This window comes from Artibeus jamaicensis, unplaced genomic scaffold, assembly GCF_021234435.1.
Source record: "Artibeus jamaicensis isolate MK-2021 breed Jamaican fruit bat unplaced genomic scaffold, CSHL_Jam_final contig_889, whole genome shotgun sequence".
NCBI lineage: Eukaryota > Metazoa > Chordata > Mammalia > Chiroptera > Phyllostomidae > Artibeus > Artibeus jamaicensis.
The window spans coordinates 5,120,883-5,143,214 of NW_026522005.1; the positions used below are offsets into that span (position 1 = coordinate 5,120,883).

The 22,332-nt window shown below is 44.8% G+C and overlaps 1 protein-coding gene, 1 non-coding gene and 1 pseudogene across 3 annotated transcripts; 2 read left to right on the plus strand and 1 right to left on the minus strand.

Annotated features, from left to right (window-relative positions):
* Window positions 1-1,533: 1,533 nt before the first annotated feature.
* LOC119044891 (bifunctional phosphoribosylaminoimidazole carboxylase/phosphoribosylaminoimidazole succinocarboxamide synthetase-like) lies at window positions 1,534-6,319 on the minus strand (annotated as a pseudogene).
* On the plus strand, window positions 3,834-3,960 carry LOC119044894 (small nucleolar RNA SNORA25). Its single transcript, XR_005081698.1, has one exon. It is a non-coding gene; the product is annotated as a small nucleolar RNA SNORA25 (small nucleolar RNA).
* SRD5A3 (steroid 5 alpha-reductase 3) lies at window positions 6,198-21,652 on the plus strand. Of its 2 annotated transcripts, XM_037139451.2 has the most exons (5): window positions 6,201-6,532; window positions 11,518-11,660; window positions 12,864-13,061; window positions 16,887-17,009; window positions 19,109-21,651. In XM_037139451.2, the coding sequence occupies exons 1-5, from the start codon at window positions 6,318-6,320 to the stop codon at window positions 19,366-19,368; spliced, it is 939 nt and encodes a 312-aa protein (XP_036995346.2). In that variant the 5' UTR covers window positions 6,201-6,317; the 3' UTR covers window positions 19,369-21,651. The 2 variants fall into 2 exon arrangements, with proteins under 2 accessions (XP_036995347.2, XP_036995346.2); XM_037139452.2 differs by lacking the exon at window positions 16,887-17,009 and having other exon boundaries at window positions 6,198-6,532; window positions 19,109-21,652.
* The last annotated feature ends 680 nt before the right edge of the window (window positions 21,653-22,332 follow it).

Consider the following 22,332-nt stretch of genomic DNA (forward strand, 5'->3'; position numbering starts at 1 on the left):
CATTGTTTGCTGCTGTGACTGCATCTCTCGCTTTCCTTCCAGGTTCAATTATCTTCTTCCTAAAAAACATGCTTGAGTATCTTTCACAATAAGACCCTATGAATAATTACTTTTACTTCTTTGACTTAAAAAATATCTTATTTATAAATGATAGTTTTTTGTATAAAATCTGAGTTACTTTACTTTAATATTTTGAAATATGATTCTTAGATTCCACATATGAGTGAAACCATATGGTATTTGTCTTTTTCTCACTGGCTTGTTTCACTTAGCAAAGTTCTCCAGGTCCATCCATACTATCACAAAGAGTAAAATTTTCTCTTTTACATCAGAGTAGAATTCCATTGTGTAAATGTCCCACCCGCTCATCTACTGATGGACACTGGGCTGCTTCCATGTCTTGGCAATTGTAAATAATGCTTCAATGAATATAGGAGTGTTTATGTTTTTTCAGATTAGCGTTTGGGGTTCCTTCAAATATATTCCCAGAAATGGAATAGCTGGATTGAAAGGCAGATCCATTTTGGAATTTTTGAGGTGTATTCATACTGGTTTTCACAGCAGCTGCACCAGTCTGGGTTCCCACCAATATCAAAAGGCTTCCCCTATCTCCGCATCCTCCCCAGCACTTATTTGTGATTGTATTCCATTATGGTTTTAATTTGCAATTCCCTGATTATTAATGTGATTGGTCAATTTTTTGTATGTTTGCTGACAATCTTGAATATTTCTTTGGGGACTTGCCAGTTTAAGTCTTTTGACCATTTTTCTACTGAGTTGTCTTTTTTGGTTTTATTTATTAATTGGCACATACTAATCCTTTATTGGTTATACGTGTAGCAAATATCTTTCCCAGTCACTATAGAATGAATTTCATTCTATAGTGTCTCTTGATGAAAACAAGTTTTTAATTTTAATGTTGCATAATGTATTACTATCTTTCTCTAATTGTTTTTTATATCTTGACAAAGAAAAATCTTCCCTACCATTAGGTCAGGAGGTGTCCTATGTCACTTTCTAGAAGATACAGGAGAAAATAATCTCTTATATTACCTTAAAAATTTTTTTGTTATTTATTTATTCATTTTTGGAGAGAGGGGAAAGGAAGGGAGAAAGATAGGGAGAGAAACATCAATGTGTGGTTGCCTCTCATGTGGCCCCCACTGGGGACCTGGACCCTAACCGAGGCATGTGCCTTGACTGGGAATTGAACCCGAAACCCTTTGGTTTGCAGCCCGCGCTCCACTGAGCTACACCAGCCAGGGCTTATGTTACCTTTTAGAGGATTTATACTTTATGAAAAATAATTAAATTTTAAAAATTTTTAAGAAAAGAAGATTTATAGTTTTGCTTTTCACATTAGGGCTTTAATTCACATGGAATTTTTCATTTTAATTTTAATTTTTTATTTGATAATAAAGTTTATTTGTTTTCCCTGATTGATTTAAAATCTTTTCATTTTGCTAGATTTTTTTCTGCAGCTGAACTAGAAAGTTATAGTTTTTCTCCTAAAAACTGTAATGATGTTCTCTCTTATAAAACGCCCTCCCGGATTTTCTTGTCAGCCTGCTTCAAGGAAATCCATGTGTTCAATATACTTGCTCCCAGTTTGGCCCACACCAAATGGTTGCTTAGTCAAATTTCTGAGCTGCAAACTGAGCTGATCTGTCTGGAGAGTGTATGACTGAACAGCCAAGACCACTGGGCAGTCGAAGAGAAGACCACACATCTTGAGCCCCCCAGTCTGGAGTGAGAGGAGGACAGCTGATAACTGGATATGCAGTGTTACCAGACATCACTGGTCCCAAACCATTGCTTCTGCCAGCCATAGCCACACATATCGTAGGAATGCCATTTCCTTCATACTCTGCTTTAATCCTCAGAGTTTCATCTGGTCCTTTACGAGCAGAGGTTACTCAAAGTTCACATGGAATGCCAAAATTTCCCCGAATGGTCTTGATTTTTCCGCAATGACTGAGATCAGAAGTCGAGCCCATTGACGCAGCAGCCCTGCACCGACTTTCTGGTTTCAGAAGCAACACCTACAGCTTCACACGATTTTCCTCTCCCATCTGGAGCCTTTAAGGAGTTACTGTCTTGAGGTCACAATATCAATATTTGTCTTTCTGTTGACTTCTATCTCCTGATGGCCAGAGTCTCCAGGAATCATTATCAATAACAACAGCAAGAAAAACTTCTTTGGCGGTGACATCAACACCAAATCTAGTCTTTTTATCAACCGAGCAGTGCAGCCAGGACTTCTCCAGGACCTCGAACACAGCCTGTGTAGCAGGACTCATGACGTCCCCCTCAGTCTGGCTTGTAACAAGTCCAGCAAAGCAATATTTTGCAGCAATGAGCTGTTCCTCAGACCACTGTGGATCGTTACAGGCATCATCCTTAAGAAACATCTCCACTTTAAGAGGGTAGAACTTGGACCCTTCCTTGACACCAGGATGTCTTTTGAGGGAAGAACCAATTACTATTTCTCTACAAACCTGTCCAATTGGAATCATTTCACCCTTAGGTGCAATGAAAGCTGTCTCCCCACTTTTTCTGGTGAAAGTAGTTTTGACACTTGCTTCCTGTAACGACTGGAAAATACAGCTGCTAACTTTATTTGAGATTGCAGCTTTTCCTTCCACGTGATTCTTTCTGGCTGTATTTCCTGCTGTAATCTGGTCCTTGGGCTGCGGGAGGACTTTTCCAGGACTATCTATCAATTCACGGACTTTTAAAAAAGTGTATTTATTTATTTATAGAGAGAAGGGAAGGGAGGGAGAAAGAGAAAGAGAGAAACATAAGTAGGAGAAACATTGACTGGCTTGCATGTGCCTAGACCAGGGAATCCGCAACCCAGGCACGTGTCCTGAACAGGAATCCAAGCAGTGACCCTTCACTTTGCAGGACATTGCCCAACCAACTGAGCTACACCAGTCAGGGCCAGTTCATAGACTTCCTTCATTTTACCTTCATAGAGTTCTTTCACCATGTTCAGTACCTCATTATTGTGGGTAGGCTGGGGGCAGCAGCCAAGCTAAGAAGAGATGCAGGACTCCGAGAAAGAGGAGTGGTCAGAGTGGAATTCGTTTTTATAAATGGAGTGAGGAAGGGATTCCGTTTCTTTCTCTTTATCTCCCTTTCCTCCCCCCACTCTTCTATCTCTGATTCACTCATCTGACCTAGTCCCATTTATGGTAAAGTTCGTTCTTCCCCTACTGATGCATCATGCACCCTCACTCATATATCAAGTGTTTGTATACATGGGACTCTGTTTCTGAACTCTCTGTCATCTTCCGCTGTCTATTTGTTTCTCTCTACAGCTGTTTCCACCCCACACTAACATAATAACTATTGCTCTGTGTTAGTCCATTTTTTCTTTTATTAAAATTTATTTCTAACTATAGTTGACATAAAATTTAGTTTTGGGTGTACAGCATAGTGATTAGACATTTATATACCTCACAAAATGAACGCCACAGGTCTAACACTGTATTAGTCTTCCTATCTCAAAGAACAAGTCCTCCACCTGTGTTCTTCATCTTCAAGACTGCTTTGGCCATCTTTAGCTCTTCCTATTTCCATGTAATTCTTAAGTCCCACAAAAGCTTGGGGTTCGTTTTGAATCTCATTTAATCCATGATGATCATCTTAACCACACTGAGTCTTCCAATCTCTGAGCTTAGGATCTGTCTCCCTTAAAACATCTTCCTTAATGTCAGTAATGGTTTATATTCCTTGAAGAACACTTACATATTTTATATTAGATTTCTTCCTGGACACATACTATTTTATACCATTGACAATGTACCTTTTAAATATTTACTTTCTGTAGGTCATTTCAGAGAGAGCTTAGGGGACCAATGTCAGGAACTCTTAACGCTATGACCTAAGATTGAAGTTCTCCATAGGATGTAATAGACACTTGATAGTGCTATGATTTTCTGAGAAGATATAAGATTAAAAAATTACTTTCTGTTTGTTCCTGGGAAATAGAAATAATCAATATTTATAAATTGATTTTTGTATCCAGCAACCTCACCAAGTTCTCTTATTAGTTCTAATAGCTTTTCTATAGATGCTATTGGAGTTTCATATTATCTTCAAATAATGACAGTTTGTTTCTTTGCCGTCCTTAGGTCTTTTACTTCTTTTTTCCTGTTTATTGAACTGGCTAGGGCTTTCAGTAAGGCACTGGCTCCAGAGTGACTGAGTTTTAGATTCCTATTTTGAAAGTGCTGTCAATGTGATTTGCTGACAAACTGCGTTTGGACTGTGACAGGAATGAAGGTTGAGTTTAAGGTTGTTAGCCTGACCTACTGGAAGAATGACATTGTCCTTTATTGCACACAAGGCCAGAGGTTGTTGAGCATGCAGTGAAGGTAATTCAATGAAGAAAAGCAAAAACTGACACTTATCAGTGACGAATGCTCTCTCTAACAGACTTCAGCCTGGTTTTCCACTTTTGAAATAACTCACTCAAGGAAAGATTTAAACATATACCAGTGCTTTCAGTGGGGTTTGACTTGTGACTGCCCTCTGCAGGGGCTTGTCAGAGAGCTGCGCCCCAAATGCCACCAAAAAGTTGGGATAATTTTCCCTCTAACCCCAATCTTTCTTGTCTCCAGCACACAGACACACACACACACACACACACACACACACACCCCTGCCTGTCTTCTTCTGTAATCTTGCCCCAAGTCAAATAACTTTAAGAGAATCTCTCACCCAGAAAACATGGTTCCTGCAATATACTTACAAGTTTCTTGTCGAAAAGGATGTGCTGGAAAGGACGGCTGCACTTCTGTGGGGTTAACCTAAGAACGACGAAGAAAACAACAAAGGGGTGACCCCTGCAAAACAGATCCTTGCTCACACAGAAAGGCCTATTTTCCTAGATGAGCCCAGAGTTTCACCATGTCTTCTCAGGTATTGGTAAAGCCTTAGGTGACCTTGCACACAAAAAGTGACACCCTAAAAAGCTGGCACACTTAACAATCCAAACCACTCAGTTCCTTGGGGTTACTCAACACAGCTGGAGGGTTGTGTCATCAGGGCAGGGGTGTCACACTTCACCAGGGGCCATATCATCCTCACGGTTGCCCTTAAAAAGCCAAAATAATTTGAGGACTATATAAATCTAACTACTCCTTAACTGTAAAGGCATTGAAATTAAATCTGGCCCCTTGAAGGCAACTGGGAGGCTGATGCAGCCCCAGGTGAAAATGAATTTGACAGCCCTGCATTAGGGGAAAAGTGACAGTCCACTACCTCTCACCTTTCCACCCCTCACCTGCTGCCTACTCTCAAGAAGGGAAGCTCCAAAAAGGGAGTAACACTGTCCTGAAAACCTCCATGACTAACATATAGTAGGCATACAGTAATAGTTTTTGGAGTTGACATTTTAAAGGCTTTTTAAAAAATTGCCTGAGTTAAATTTATTGCAACTTAAAATTATATTATTTGAAATAGTTGAGTCAGGAAATAACATTATCTCTACGCGGCACTAATGCCAGAAGAAACAGAGAGGAATGAAAAACTTTTCTTCTAAGGGATGGAACTCTAGTAGGGAGAGGACAGATGTTTTTGAAATACAATTTTCACCACTTTAATTTTTGTGTCATTTGAAATTGACTTGATGATTTTCTACCTTACATATTTAGGTTATACACATTCCCAACATCCTGTTCATTTTGCATATGATTTGCCTTTTTCATCCCTACATACACACATTCGTATTAATAGATTTATTTGCAACCATAGCTATGTATTTCATAGTCAGCATTTTTTCACTAAACCTACTATTTTAGTTGTCATAAACAGCTTTCCGTGTTTCTACAGTCTTCCTAATTATCATGTTAATGGCTACATGTTATTCCAACGTGATATTGTACCATAATGTAGATAAATGCCCTAGGATAGAACACTGAAGATTGTTTCCATGGGGCGGGGGGGGGGGGGGGGGGAGCGGCAATGAAGACTGGAAGGCACTTGATCTCGTTAGTTTCGCTTCTTCGAATCATATTCTGGGTTCCATCGGGAATCCCACAGTGTGACTAGGGACGGAAAGCAACCGCGGAGAGCCTGCATATCCGGGTCCTGGGATCCCCCGAGGCACCAGGAGCGTCCACGTGGGCTTAAGCGAGTCCGGGGAGGGGCGGAGTGCGTCTCCACCCCACGCCGCGTCACCCGCGTCACCGACGTCCCGCCTGCCAAGGACCCGTGCGCGGCGTGCGGGAGGCTAGTCCTGCGCCGGCGGCTGGTCCTGCGCTGGCTGGCGGTGTAGGCCCTGGGAGCGCGGTGGCCGGTGCTCGGCCATGGCGCTGTGGGCTGTGCTGTCCGCGCTGAGCCCGATCCGCGCTGTTTGGTTCACACTGGGTGCCTCTTTCCTGCTGAACGTGCTGCTGCAGCTTGTGCCGCCTAGCTCGCTCCCCAGCTTTGCTCTCCTCCAGGACTTGATCCGCTATGGGAAAACCAAGTATGGAGGGCCACCACGCCCAGCTGTGTGCCGGCGCTTTGACGTCCCCAAGAGGTAACCGCTCCCCCGGGGCGTGAGTCCCTCGGGGCGCCCGGCTTATGCAGCGGGCAGGGGGCAGCAGAGGCGGGCGCGGGGCCGGCGGGCAAAGGGCTTGTCAGGCCCAAGCAGGTTCTCCAACGCAGCAACTTGGTGGCCTGGGGTTCTGTTCATGGTAGTAGGAGAGCTGAGCCGCGGGCACTGTGGAGCGCAGAGGAACGTGAACTTGTGGCCCTAGGGAGTCCTTCCCTCGGCGGAAATGGCAGAGTTTCTGAATTCAGGCCTGGTCTCCAGGCGGCAATTCAAGTCTACTTTGTCTCCAAATTCTCCCTTTTCCCCTCCCTGCACTCTAGGGGCTCATAATCTAAATTGAGGTAGCCAGAACTCACAGAAATAAAGTCAGGCCCGCCCTTTGCGTCTCTGTTTCCCTTATTTATCTCCCGTATCCTTGACCCACCCAGTCCGGAGAAAGGGCGAGATGCTGGTCCCCACACTTTCCCCCACCTCCTCGGCTACACTGACCCTCCTAATGACCTCAGCAGATGACCCTGGAGAATATTGCTGATGATGGCACTTGTTAGGCAAGCCCCGAAGCTTCATTTGACTTTTAACAGATCTCATTACCAAAACCAACGAAAGAGTATACCATTAGGGCTTAAGCAGAATTCATTCAGAAATTGTAAGAGTTGTTACAGTTCGGTTTGGGGGATTATATTACCAGAACATAGTGGTAAGAGTCAGCTAACATTGCTAGATGGTAGGAGGAATATAGCAGTGGCTTTTATTTTTTTAATCTTTAAGACACAAATTGGCATTTAGGAAGGAATCTGGAGGAATATGATACGGTCTCTGATGTATTACAGTACCCAGAGGCCGTGCCTGAGGTCTGCAGAGGAGGGGCCTAAGTGCAGCTTGGCTTCTGAGACGGGGATAAAGCCCCTACTTTTGAGTGTGGGAGAAGGAGTCGTGAGATGTTACCTTGGGAAGGGAGAATTTGATCTTTCTGAGGCACTGTAAAGGGAATGAGGCCCTAGGAAAAAGTGTTCAAAACCAGTTGGTTAAGCCTCCTAGTTCTTAAAAGCTCTTTTTAAGTGAAAATTACCTGTTATCCTGTCCTTTTCTACTTCCTAGCAGAGCAATCCTCGATTGTCATTTTTTAATGTTATAAGTGAAGGAAAAAATGGTTTCTTAGCGAGTGTGATTTCTTTTCTGAATTTTGAAAGAGGTACTAGTGTCCCTGGGTTAAAGGACACATTTCAAGTCATTCCCTGCAGTTACCTGTTTTTCTGGCCCCCACACCCCAGCTGCTACTCCTCCCGTCTGCCCTTGTGTGACAGCTGAGACGGGGAGTGTACCTCCCCCTCATTTATTACTGCAGCAGTTAGTACTATTTGGCCTTCTTGTAATTTCTACTAGATTATACATAATTTACTCCTTTTCTCCCAGAATACTAAAGTGGAATTTTGTTTTGCTTTTTCTCTAATTTTAAACATTTCTTTTAGAAGGTACAGCAAATCCAGGCCAATCATGAAAGGCGAAAATGCCTAGATATTATATTTAAATATTTTTCTTGTGCAGAATTCAATACTACTCTTAAAAGTGAAAATAAACCTATAATTTTACACTTAGAAATAGGCAGCTGTAATCAGGTTTCTGCACCTAAAAACAGTGCTTAGCTAATTTTGTTTGGGTGTTTTTTCTTCCCACTAAGGAGGCAAGAATAAAACCTTAAATCAGTTCATGGCATGTATGTTTGACCATTACCCCATCTGCTAGAATTTTTTTAAAGATTTTATTTATTTATCTTTAGAGGGGAAGGGAAGGAGAGAGGGAGAGAAACATCAATGTATGGTTGCCTTTCATGCATCCCCTGCTGGGAACTGGCTTGCAGGGAACTGGCCTGCAACCCGGTATGTGCCCTGACTGGGAACCAAACTACGATTGTCTGGTTCGCAGGCCCAAGCTCAATCCACTGAGCTACACCAGCCAGGGCTAGAATTTTTTTTAAATTAAGGTGATGGATGCTCTTTTTTGTTTTGTTTCTTTTTGGTTCCTCGGATTTTGATCCCAGAAAGTCCGAATAAATACGTAACCTTAAACACGAGTCACAGTGCTCCTGCCTGGCATCGTGTAGATGGACGTATTCCTGTTTCTGAAATTTCAAAATGGCATGGAAACATTGCGATTGAATTGCGCTCTAGAGGCAAAGAGAGCGGTCCAGACTTCCCCCTCTGGGGCTGGAGTTTCTAACTAGTGGTCCGGTGAGTCAGTGGCCTCTAGGGCAAACTCGAATTGGGAAAAAAGTACATCTGAATTCACAAACCTCCAACTGAAATTCAGCATTTCCTTAATGGTGAGTGTAGTCAGCAAGCCACAGTATAATTAGCAGTACCTGCAATTTTCTGACATTTTAAAAATATTAATTGCGTTGGCCAAAGAGTTTGTTTTTTCTATAAGATAGCTCTAGTAACGCTTAGGTATCTAACTTCATTCTAAACAATTTTGTTAGATTGTATTGCGACAGTTATCTTATTAGTGTGCATTTAAAAAAAACACTTATCAAAATTGGTGAATTTTGGTGTGGCTATTTTAACATCAAGAAAATACACAACATTTTCAGCATATAATGCTTTATTATTTCAAGAAAGGTAAAAACACAACTGAAAATGTGTGCAGTGTCTGGAGAAGGTGCTGTGACTGAGCAAATGTGTGAAAGGCAGTTTTCAAAGTTTCATGCTGAAGATTTCTCACTGGAGGGTGCTTCATGGTCAGGTAGACCAGTTGAAGTTGATAATGATAAAATTGAGACATTAATTGAGAACAATCAATGTTATATCATGCAGGAGATAGCCAACATACTCAAAATATCTAAATCCATAAAGTTATTGGTGGAAATGAAAAAATGTGTCTTTTATTTTATGAAAAAAACCATACAGACTTTTTGGCCAACCCAGTACATTAAAAATACTGAAGACCTCAAAACATTTCTATCACTGCGAGACTACTGTAGTTATTCCCCACTGGGTCTTGTTATTTGATGCATTAATTAATAAACACATGTATAACCGTATCACAAGTTCGGTTTTTGTAGTGGTGTTACCCATATTTCAGTACGACTATTTCCCTTTGTGAAGGAGTCCATAGCCGTCACCACACGGCCAAAGGAGTGAGGCCATGGAAGAAAACTGGTGACCCCTGCTCTGGACTGTACACTTTCCATACATTCAATTTGTCTTGTGCTAACCATATTCCTGAGTCAATGCCTGACAAATAATAAGGTCCTTAATCAATATTTTTTCAAAGAAATTTTTAGAAAGGTTTTAGCTTTAATTGGCGTATTAGCTGACTTCACTGCTTGCTCCGACAGTCACTGTAGGGATATGTGTTCTTTCACTCTCCTTTACCCCATGTTCATAGGTACTGCTCTGTACCGGGAGCCTGTCTAGGCTCCTTGGAGGTTTTGTTCTTGGACAGTAAATATGTAAACAACCCTTGTAAAACAAGCAAAAGAATTTCAGATACCGGTAAGTGCTTTAGAGGAAATCCAGCAGGGTTACTTGATCAGGAGCAAGACTGGTGGCCGTGGCAGTGATGAGCTGGAAAGGATGGGCAGGGAGGGCTGGGGCTGGAGAGGAGGTCCCTGCTCACCGCCTTGGTGGAGATTGGCTTTTATTCTGAGTGTCTGGAAAGGCATTTATGGCTTCAGGGTGGGGAAGGGAGCATTATGTAATTTATATTGTGGTTTTTTTTTTTTTATCTCACCTTTGTTATCCAGCCCCCAAGTTCCCCTCTCCTCCAATAGCTGTCAGTCTGTTCTCTGTCTCTCTAAGTCTCTTTGTTAGTTGTTGCGTGAACTTTTGAAGAAACTATGCTCTTGAGCCTGGAGAAGATCAGAATTAGGAATAACAGTATGGCTCAGAGAGCGTAGGTCCTACGATGAGTTTATAACAGTAGTTGGGAGAATGAAGTGGGTTACTATGGAATGTCCAGATTAGATCAGTGTTAGACTGGGTTGTGGGCGTGGTCGGGGGGGGTGCTCTGAGTTCTGGTACAAGAGTAATCTGGATCATCTGGAAGAGGAGACCCATAGTTGATATTTAATCCTCCTGACTCCAGGTCATCTTGCTTTGTCATGGTCTAGTGAGACCAGGGGTTGGCTCAGTATGTGTAAGATGTACTGAGGACCAGGAAAAGCCAAATGACCTCCAGGCATTTTGCAAAGTCAGAATGATTCTGAATTGGTTTGACTAGAGAAAAACAGTGAGTGGCCCATAGATGAACCTGTGTACCCTGTTAGGTGATTTTGTTTCAGCAAATCAACATCATCTTTCACATGGAATTATCATTGCTACTCGCAATTGTCAGTGGTTTTGTGGTTTTATTTGTATTTCATTTGAAACTGTGTTGATTGCAAAAGAAGCATTGTCCTTGTTTGAGAGCTGTCCATCTGCAAGAGTGGATAACCTCGTTTTATGAGTTAATATTTGTCATCTAAGTAATTTAGGTCAACGCTGGAAAAACACTGAATTGGAAGACCTGTAGGTTACGTACAGCCCTGAGAGCTGGGAATTGTGCACACCTTGTGTAACAGTGCACGGCTCTTGCGGCAGAGTGCTGCTCAGGATCTGGGAGTCTCGGACAGACTCGGCCCACGTTAGCAGTCAAGGTTTGCTCTGCTGGTGCCTAGAGCCTCCTCTTTTGGAACTGGAGCCCAACCCAGTGACCCAGAGATGAGAGAGCTTGCTCATTGGACTTCCAGCTAAGTTTACCAGGGTCAGTCATGTTCTCATTAACATCAGGAGGCCTCTTTTTCTTATGAGTTAACCGGCTCCGTCATTTTAAAGGAGATTTTGAAATCTGAACGCCTGTAGGATTCAGGGTCTATTAAGAAGCATAACTGGACTTGGGGATGGGGAAAAAAGGAGAAGGACGCCAAAAAGATGTCTGTCTGCGTAATATGTGGCCCCACCCTGATGGGGGCCTACCTTGCTTTCCCTGCGCAGGTACTTCTCTCACTTCTATATCGTCTCCGTGCTGTGGAACGGCTTCCTGCTGTGGTGCCTGATACAGTTTCTGTTCCTGGGAGCACCTCTTCCACACTGGCTCCACACGCTACTCAGCATTCTCGGGCCTACGCAGGCCCAAGGTAATGGCAACGCAGTGTCCCGTTCCTGCCTTTCTCGCCTGCAGGAGGCTGTTCTCAGTAATTCCCAGCCACTCTCAGGCTCCTCCCTGCAGGTGAGAGCGAAGGGAGTGCTGCGCAGGTAGGTCCTAGTCAGCCCCGAGGGGACGTCCCCAAGTCTGTTGTGGAGGTCTGGGCAGAGCTACGAGTTCGCTGTTCATTCCCGACTTCCCAGCCGGTGCTGGGCTGCACACAGGCCTGACTGTTCGCCCTCTGGCACTTCTCATATGTTGATAAATTTAGACTTAGGGGCAAAGCTTTGAGGATTGCCTCGTGTTTGCCTTGAAGCATTTATCATTTATATAGTGCAACCCAAGTCATGTCTCAGAACTCCAGAAATTGGATAGAAAATTACTTTTTGATCACCAGCTAAAAATGTTACGCCATAAGGCTTTAGGTTTGTGATAAAAAGGACTGTAAATAGTTGTGGACCAGATGATTACAAAACAGTTGTTCATTTTGCTTCAGATAAAAAAAAAAATCTTGAAATAAGGAATTGAAGGTGGAAACAATAAACAGCTCAGTTAACTGTATTCTTATGGTATCCTTGTGGGGCGTGTACGTGTGTGATATTCCCATTTTAAAAATCTAAGTTTTTTGCCATTTTAAAAACCAGCATGTCTTCTGACTTTTGGGGTAGAGAGTTAGGTAGGAAGATAGATCTCAGGGATCACAGTCCTTTAAAAGTACAGTTTCTTTCTTTTTTTCTTAACATGGAAAGGAAAGTGTAATTCTCCCTGTCTCAGTTACTGTCCCACTTTCTGTCCCTGTGGGTGCCTGTGTCTATAGTCTCACCTGACCCTGGGGATCCCACCAGGTGCGGCTTCTCAGAGGCCATCCTGAACCCTTCCTGACCACCTTCCTTAGTGTGAGTGCCGGGGACCAGAGCCCCGCAGACCCGGGTTTCTGAGCACACAGACCCCCCAGTCCAGTCCGTGCAGGCCGGAAGGGGCCCCACTGTGTCCCAGCACTGTCACCGGCTTACCTGCAACCTCAAGCCAGATTTTTGACTTCACTCAGCCCACTTCCCCAGACTTTAAAAAAGGAAGGTGTCAGACTGGATGATTTCTAGGGCCCTTTCCTAGCTCTGATTTTGCTTAACAAAAACATAACATTGGATTGATCCTGAGAAGAGAAATGCTGAAGGTGCCGCTTTCTGAACCGCAGGGGGGGAGCTGGCGCTGTCTGCGTTCCTCGTGTTGGTGCTCCTGTGGCTGCACAGCTGGCGCAGGCTCTTCGAGTGCCTCTTTGTCAGCGTCTTCTCCAGCAGCGTGATCCACGTCGTGCAGTACTGCTTTGGACTCGCCTACTACGTCTTCCTCGGCTTAACGGTGCTGAGCCAGGTGCCAGTGGACAGCAGGGATGGTGAGTGGGCCCTGAGGGCTGTCACCTGAGTCACAGGGCGCGGGAGGTGCTCTTCAGGTGAAGCATCCACTGTTGGGGAAGTTTGAAAGCAGACCTTCCCGATCGGTCATGCCTTCACCAAAGATGATAAGGTGCCAGGCACTCCAGGGGGCCGGATTGAGGAAGGAGAAGTGGGATGTGAGGTTTTCCTCAATGGGAGTGAAGTCAGAGAACTCATGTGCAGTGAGTCTGGAGAGAAAGAGTATGGTCCAGGGTTGAAGGTGAAGGGTCAAGTCAAGGACCAAACACAAAGGACCTACGGACGAGGACAGCGCGGTGAGGAGGACCGAATGTGGGAGAGGCAGGCGGAGCGGACCAGGCAGGGGGAGCGCAGTGGGAGAAAATGGGGACAACTGTAATTGAACAGTAATAAAAATGAACAGTAATTAATAAATTGAACAGTAATTAAAAAAATTAAGTGAACTTCATAGAAAAAATAGAATGGCAGTTGCCAGGTGCTGGAGGGAGGGGAAGATAGGTTAGCATAGGTCAAAGAATGCAAATTTTCAGTTACTATAAAAAGAATAAGTTCTAAGGATCTGATGCGGAGCATGGTGACTCCACTAAATCATCTGATGCTGTACGCTTGGCGGTTCCTGAGTGGCTCAGTTTTCACCCCACACCCAGAAAGTTAACTGTGATATGGATTGTTAATCACGTTGATCTTGATAATCATCCTACAATGTATATGTATATCAAATCATCACACTCTATATTTAATACATATGATTATATTTGTCAGTTATTTCCAGTAATTGCTCAATAGAGGTTTTTAAAAGAAAAAATAAATAATCTTTTAAACTTTTAAAGAAAAGAGTTGAATGGGAAGCAAAGACACCCAAGGACAGGAGGAGGGGTCAGCAAAGAAGCTGCTCCGCCAGAGCCTAGGTCATCCTGGGATATTTGTGCGGGAAGGTCAGGGGTGAGGCCCGAGAAGGAGGAGAAGGCGGGGTGCAGGGTTTAATCAGAACAGCAGAGGAGGAGCTTGTGGCCTGGACACAGCACGGATGGTGGTGATTTGAAGAGGGAGTAGGGAGCCATTTGCCTCTGTTGAGGTCTCGTGGTTGTTACCTGTGCACGAAGCGTCCCTTAAGGGAGAGTACCCAAGGGGGGGGACGGACGAGCACTGTGGGCGGTCAGAATGGGGAGCTCTTCCCAACCAGGAAGAGGGAACCAAGGTCGTGACTTTTGTTAGTGAGGAGGAAATGAAGTGGGGTTTTTTTTTGGAGGGCGATGGGGGGAGGGATATGAATATCTAACATAAAAAACAATAAATGTTTACAATAAAGAATCAAGTTATTTGGGGTAATTGAAATGAGTTCTTAGTGCTGAGATTACCTTAGCCTTGGAGCCTTGGTCTCTGTCAGCCCAGACATTGTTGGGTGGATGATCTTTCCTGACTGTTTGCGCTCAGTTCCAGGCTTCATATATTTACTGCAGTAAATTGAGACCAAAATCTGGACATTTTCAGTCCTCAGTGGGTGAGCTTTCCCCTCGGGCTTGACGTCAGGGTCAGCGTGCCCCTCTTTCTTGCTGTGGTACAACCCAAGGCCTCTGAGGCTTCAGGAGTGATTTTCAAGTACATCTTATCAATGATATTTCTCAATTCATGAATGATTATTGGCTCCAGCCACTCAGTTAGCATCTTTCCATTTGAACCCTCTGAACATAATCAGGTCAGCTTTTCCTCCCCGAGTTTTCTGCTGTGGCATTCACATGCGGCCCAGCGTCATGGTTTGGGCTGGCAACCCTGGTGAACAGCGTGGGTTTTCCACCCAGAGGAACTGGCCTGAGCACTTGGGTACCTCACCGGCTCTCAGTCCGTTCGTTCCCACTGGCATTGCTATCTCTCCTGCTGCCCTCCCTCCTGTGTAACTAACAAAGGAAAGGCAGCCTCAGTACCCACAAAAATACCGTTCTAGACACTCCTTCCTGAAGCTGTCTTCTCTTTCACCTATCTGTCCTTCAGAGGTCATCTGTGGTCATTCAGGACAATACGGGGAGAACTGGTTTCAGGAATTCATCGAGATAGAATACACAGGGGCACTCGTCAGCCTCAGCGTCTCAGGAAAGGGCTTGGGGTCCAATGGGCCTGAGCCTGAGTCTGGTTTATTCAACCTCCTTGAGCTCGGGACCTTCACCTGTAATCAGGGATATGTACTGATTTCAGAGGATTCTTGCGAGAGTGAAAAGAGGGGATGTCTCTCTTGACCCGGATCTTCGCATCTTGTCACCCGTCTGGAGATCTCCCTCAGTCACTCTCCCTCTTCGTCGCCCTGTCCTGTGGCGTTTTCTTTTCCTCAGAGAACTGCCTCTGCCTGGCATTGTCTGGGCTGTTGATTTGTGTGCTCGCGTCTAGGGGCAGCTGCCAGTGGAACGTGAGTTCATGAGAACTGGGATCTTGCCTGAGTGTTCACTGCTTATGCCTCCTGCCTGCAGCAGTGCCAGGCTCAATCGGTGCCCATTCAGTAACTAGCGAGTAAACGAGTCATTAAATCCTACACAGGTTAGACTCTCAGAAAACACGGGCCTTCCATGTGCTTCCCCTTCCTGCCTGGTGATTCCAACTTCCTCTTACAGGTCTTCTGTCCTCACAAGCAGTCACAGGCCATCTCTCCCAATTCGCAGCGGGGAACTGGGCAGTGACGGGAGCACACACAGACCCTCGCTTCAGCTTTTAATCCTGCAGTAACTTGCTCTTAAAGCCCTTTCAGTTTAAAACCATGTTTTTTCATATTCTGCTTACTTTTAACTTAGAAAAAGATAACCTTCTAGTTAAATGGCCAACCCTACTAAATATTAGGAGACTGTAAGTAGACTGTATAGAGCAAGTTTTTAAAGGCAATTAGCACGGGTAGACTTTGGTGGACTCAGTCAGCCAGTAGCTGTCATCAGCTGAATCCTGCTTCCAGGTACCCATGGGGAGAGCATGGGCCTTGCTTCTCTCAGCTGAACCCACTTTGTAGCTGCCCAGTGCTTGGCTCCAGCGCCTCAGGCGGTCCCTGTTGTCAGTGGACAACTGTGCTTCATGAGCCAAGTCCCTGACTAGCCTGACCGCTTCCTGCCGATCATAGGGAAGTCCTCAGTTTGCTTTTCCCATGCCAGTTCTTAAAAGACTTACATTCTTCTCCCAGATAGTTAGATGAGGAAAAGGAAGATAATAGCTTGAGGAGATCTTCTCCTATAGCTAACTAAATCAATCTGGTTCAATTCTGTGTAATCAGAAAGTGATATGGTTGTTTTTCATTTTGGAGTTGACATTTCCCCTCTGTTTGAGAAGCCCCATCTCCGGCCTCTGCTTGTAGTAGTTTTCCTCCTTGGCTGGAGTCCGTCAAGTCAGTATTCCACCTTCAGGGTCTCCCTGACAATGGTTTAGGATAGTTAGCTCAGGGAGGGGCTTCAGAAAGTGTTTTCCTGACAGTAGAAGATAAGAAAGAAGGCATAAGAACAGGCTCAGAGATAAAAGCACGAAGCCATCTCCCCACACAAGGGTCAGAGACGGAGCTGAACTCTGTGCTTAAAGCATTTGAAGTAGCAAGAGAATATATCATCATGGAATTCTCTGCCCGGGGTCATTGAAGCTTCCCTGGCTGCAGAGTGAATCTCCTTTGGTGTTCTTCCTCTTGTACTTGGGAAATTCTTTGAGACTAATTTTATAGTCTTGAAGAACACAGTGAATGAGTAATTGTGTTCTACTGACTGCATGATTTTTTGATTCCCCGAGCCTCCAAAATTTGGTGGCATTGGCTAATGAAATAATCCTTATTTCTGTTGTCTGTGTGATAGGGAAAAACCTCTTGATGCAAACTCGGTGGTTCCATATCTTCGGGGTGATGATGTTCATCTGGTCATCTGTCCATCAGTATAGGAGCCACGCCATTCTCGGCAATCTCAGGAAAAATAAAGCAGGTGAGATACCTTGTAGAGCCCCCGGATGTGGATCTCAATCCTCAGAAGTCAGTTGTCCATGTTCCTTCATTCTTCCTGCCTGCCTGCCCCGATTACTTGACTAATGTACCAGTGCCACTGGTACATTCTTAACAAAATATTCATTTTTGGTAAGACACCTCTCTGGGTCTTGATCTTCCCATCTGGGAAATGAGAGCATTATACTCAAAGATCTCTCTGGCCCCACTAGTCCTGGTATTAGTGATTTTATTCTGTGCACACATTTTGGGGCCTGCTTTGCACATGTGTCTGACCAGTATGTGAGCACCAGTATGACTATGCTGAGTTAGTGTAATTACAGACAAAGGAACAAACTTGGCTTTTTATTTAGCTTGTGTTGGCTTATCACAGGTACAGGTTTACTAGGCTTTCTGAAATGTTAAAAGTGGAATAGTACTGCCCTGGCTGATGTAGCTCCGTGGATTGAGCTTCGGCTTGCAAACGGAAGCATCACCAGTTTGATTCCCAGTCAGGGCACACACCTGGGTTGTGGGCCAGGTCCCCAGTACGGGGTGTGCCAGAGGCAACCACACACTGATGTTTCACTTCCTCTCTTTCTCCCTCCCTTCCCCATCTCTCTAAAATAAATAAATAAATATTATCTTTTTAAAAATGGAATAGTATTTATTGAGTGCTTATTTTGTGCCAAGTCCTATTCTGCATGCTTTACATAGAGCTTCACGTACTCACTGAGGTGGGTACAGTCTTATCCTCACTTTGCAGATGAGGAAACTGAGGCACAGAGAGGTTAACAAGTTATGTAGCTGGTAAGTGTCGAGCCAAGATGTGAGCTTGCGCAGTCTCACTCTGGAGTCTGAGCTCTTTCTTTTTTTTAAGTTTACATCAGTAAAGTGAAACTAAATTTTATGAGACACTGGATGTCATTAGTTTGGATACCATTAGTTTACTATAGAAGAGATATGGAAAGTATTAACATGGTGAAAGGTTTCAGAATTCCAGTGGAATGGGCAACTTCACGTGATGCCGTTTCTGTAGTGACTTATTTCAGTCTACCTACTTTCCGAGAATGTCATCACCTCTAAATAAGGAACAGTCTTGCCCTGGCCAGTGCCTCAGTTGGCTGGTGCCCCGTCCTGTACACCAGAAGGTCACAGGTTCAGCTCCCGTTCAGGGAATATGCCTGGGCTGCAGGGTGCGAACCTGAGGTAGCCAGTAGATGTTGTCCCTCATACTGGTGTTTCCCTCTTCGACTCCATCCCTCTCTCTCTAAAATCAGTAAAAGCATGCCCTCTGGTGAGGACTAAAGGAAACACTAGGAAAAGAGTAATCCTTGTTGTCTAGAGCTGCTTCGGTGCCTCCGCCCCCTGGAACAAGAGCCCTCACCCCCAGCTCTCACAGTGACTGGTCGAACCCCTCCGCCCGGTCCACTGGGGCCCGAACCAAAGACTCGAACAGAAAGAAGTGTTGCTCACAGCACCTTCCCTCGGGAATTTCCCGGAAGTACAGTGCCTCCTCTGACTGTGACTTCCACACCACTCCTTGCAGCCAAACTCTGTCAGACGAACCTTTCTCAACACCCGTCCTGCCGCGGCGCCCTGCGCACTCTGCCCTCGCGCCCAGCCACGGGAGAGACCCGCAGGCCGGCTGCCGGCCCAGGGGCTTCGGAAGAGGCCTCCCAGCCCGCAGGCGCACTCACCCCTGCCTTCTGCCCCTGGTGGGGGGAGGTGGGGGGGGGAGCCCACGTCATCGGCCCAGGGGGCCTTTCTTCCCCTGGGCTCTGTACAAACTGCTGACAGGATGACTGGGAGATGGAATAAAAGAGGAGGCCTTTCTGGGCTTTTTGGAGTCTGAGCTTTTAATTTCTATCTTGGAGGATTGGTGGCGTGATGGGCTTTCCCTCAGTGCTTATTCACAGCTGGTAGTGTAACCTGAGCATGTGGTTTTTCACGCGTAGCAGACAGTGGAAGTGTGACAGGTTTGTGCACAGGTCTGTCACTCCGTCTTCCAAATTAGACTCCGCATAAACGAGTCGGGGAGGGATGCTCAGACTTTCTTTTTGCAGCTTCATGTGCTCAGGAAGTTTTCTTTCTTCATTTCAGGAGCGGTCGTTCACTGCAACTACCAAATCCCTTTTGGAGACTGGTTCGAGTACGTGTCCTCCCCTAACTACTTGGCAGAGCTCATGATCTACGTGTCCATGGCGGTCGTCTTCGGGTTCCGCAACTTAACGTGGTGGCTGGTGGTGACGTACATCTTCTTCTGCCAGGCCCTGTCGGCTCTCCTCAGCCACCGGTTTTACCAAAGCAAGTTTGTCTCCTACCCAAAGCACAGGAAAGCTTACCTCCCGTTTGTGTTCTGAGGCCTCCTGGGTCGTGAAGAGTGAAGGCCGTGCGACAGGTTCAGTTACATTAAGGGCAACAAAGTCTGGAGACCAGTCGGTTGCCGCAGAGCTGTTTGAAACTCTCTCTGTTCACACCAAAGAGTCTTCACCGAATGAGCAAAGCAGTACCGTTCCAGAAAATGAAACTTCAAAGAGCTCCTTCTGGCAGACCTTTTATGCAGCTTTCTGAGGTGCTATGTAAAAGCAGCCAATTGCTGCAAACTGGGTGCGACTTCTCAAAGCTGCTTCAAAGCAGACGAACCAGAACTATGCACCCAGCTTCCAATGTATCCATACGCACACACGGGAAGAGACCAGATCCTCTGTGGCTTTGTTTTCGTGAGGGACAAATTAACTGGGCTTCATAATAAGAAATAATAATAGATGTCAGTAACTGTTCCCTTTCAATAAAAACAGAATAGCTTTTGAAAATAACAATGCAAGTTCTGGCCAAGATGGAGGTGCAGGTAGAAACCCTTTGCTTCCTCCCACAACCAAAAGGAGGATAACAACCAATCTAAAATCAATAAACAACCAGAAGTGCCAGAAAATTGAACTGCATGGAACTCTAACAACCAAGGAATTAAAGAACCAGGCAAAGAGAACAACTAGACCAGTAAGAGGGGCAGACCAAGAGAACCCACAGAGACGTGGCAGACCATGCAGGAGGAGCTGTCTAAGAGAAACCGAGGCAAGCTGTGGGAGGGGCAGGCTGAACAAGAAACTGAGACTTAGAGCTGACAGTGGACTATAGCAGTTGCTGCGGTGGGAGAAACTCCCAGTCTCACACAAGGGTTGGTTGGAAAGTGGACCAGAGTGGAGCAGGCAAGCTGCATTGTTCCCTCTCTGGCCCCTCCCCCACAGGAAGCACAGCAGCACAGCAGAGGCTTGCACCGCCCTGGTGATACCTAAGGCCCCGCCCCCTTATGACTTATCAGGTGCACTGAGACAAAGCAATAGGGCCCAAATGAAAGAACAGAGCAAAACTTCAGAAAAAGAGCCAAGCGATGAGGAGATAGCCAGCCTATCTGATGGAGAATTTTAAGCTCTGGTAATTAAAATGCTCATGGAACTGACTGAGCTTGGTTGCAAAATGAAAGAGCAAATGAAAGCTACCCAAAGTGAAAGAAAGCAGAATGTTCAGGGAATCAACAGTGATAGTCAGGAAACCAGGACTCAAATCAATGACTTGGAACAAAAGGAAGAAATAATCACCCAACCAGAACAGAATGAAGAAACAAGAATTCAGAAAAATGAAGAGAGGCTTGGGAACCTCTGGGACAACTTGGAACATTCCAATATCCAAATTATAGGGGTGCCAGAGGAGAACAAGAGCAAGAAATGAAAAACTTATTTGAACAAATAATGAAGGAGAACTTCCCAGTCTGGCAAAGGAAATAGACTTTCAGGAAATCCAGGAAACCCAGAGAGTCCCAAAGAAGTTGGACCCAAGGAGGAACACATCAAGACACATCATCATTAAGTTACCCAAGATTAAAGATAAAGAGAATCTTAAAAGCAGCAGGAGGAAAGGAGAGCGTTACCTACAAAGGAGTTCCCATCAGACTGTCAGCTGATTTCTCTAAAGAAACCTTGCAGGCCAGAAGGGGCTGGAAAGAAGTATTTGAAGTTGTGAAAGGCAAGGATCTACATCCAAGATTACTCTGTCCAGCAAAGCTTTCATTTAGAATGGGAGGGCAGATAAAGTGCTTCCTAGATAGAGTCAAGTTAAAGGAGTTCACTAAGCAAACAACTAGAACAGAAACAGAATCAGAGAAATGGAGATCACATAGAGGGTTTTTAGTGGGTAGGGGGAGAGGAGGAATAGGGGGAAAAGGTGTGGGGAATAAGCATAATTGATAGGCATAAAATAGGAAGAGGTCAAAAATGGTATAGGAAACTAGAATTCAAAGAACTTTCAAGTATGACCCATGGGCATGAGCTAAAGGGGAATGCTGGAGGGTTGAGGGGTGCAGGGCAGAGGGGGAGTAGAGGAGGAAAAACTGGGAAAGCTGTAATAGCACAATCAATAAAATATACTTCAAAAAAGAAAAAGTAACAATGCATAATTTCACACCAAAGGATACAGCAAATAATGTGTCTGTTGGGGTTAATTTGTACTTTCACATATCACCACAAAGGTTTCTAGTTACGAAGCCACCACTACTCACTTCCACTCGTCTACCCCTCATATAGCGCAGCAGAAAGTTGTAAACCTCTTCTACTTAATACTTTTTTGACACACCTTAAAAATAAAAGCATCTGAAATAAGTATTTCTATGTTCATGCATCAAAAGCCTTCCTTCACAAATGGAACTGGCTTGTGCTCTTGGTCAGAAGAGCTGTGGCCTCGTTCACACGTAGTTACTCAGATTGGACTGGTGTCTGCCTGAGCTTATCTGAACCGACAGAATGAACCTGATGCCAGTTAGGAGTAAAGTTTACACTTAAAATAGCTTCTGTTAAAATACCCATGATTAAAGCAAAGGGAAATGAATGCATTATGTGAAAAAACATATATAAACTTGAAAAGTCTATCTATCGGCTGAACAGGCAGCAGAACTTCACATTCATCCAACGTGAGATTTACTGGCTTGTTGACTGAGGTATCCATGAACTTTATTCCTGTTGTGTAGATACAGTGTTACAGTCTACTGGGCACTGGAACACCGCTCCAGTCTGCCCCTTGCCGTGGGGGAGAGAACCTAGTTAACCTGGTGGGTATTGAATGCACGGTCTGAGTGCCTCCCCCGCCCCAACCCTGGAGTAGCGACCCAAAGCTGCAGAACTGAAATTCTCCTTACTCTAAATTTTCATATATGCATGTCCAAGCATATGCTAAAGTTCTTTTTAAACAAAGGATTTTTTAAATTTATTTTTAGAGAGAGGGGAAGGGAAGCATCAACGTAGGCTGTAGATTGGCTCGCACACCTGCAACTGGGG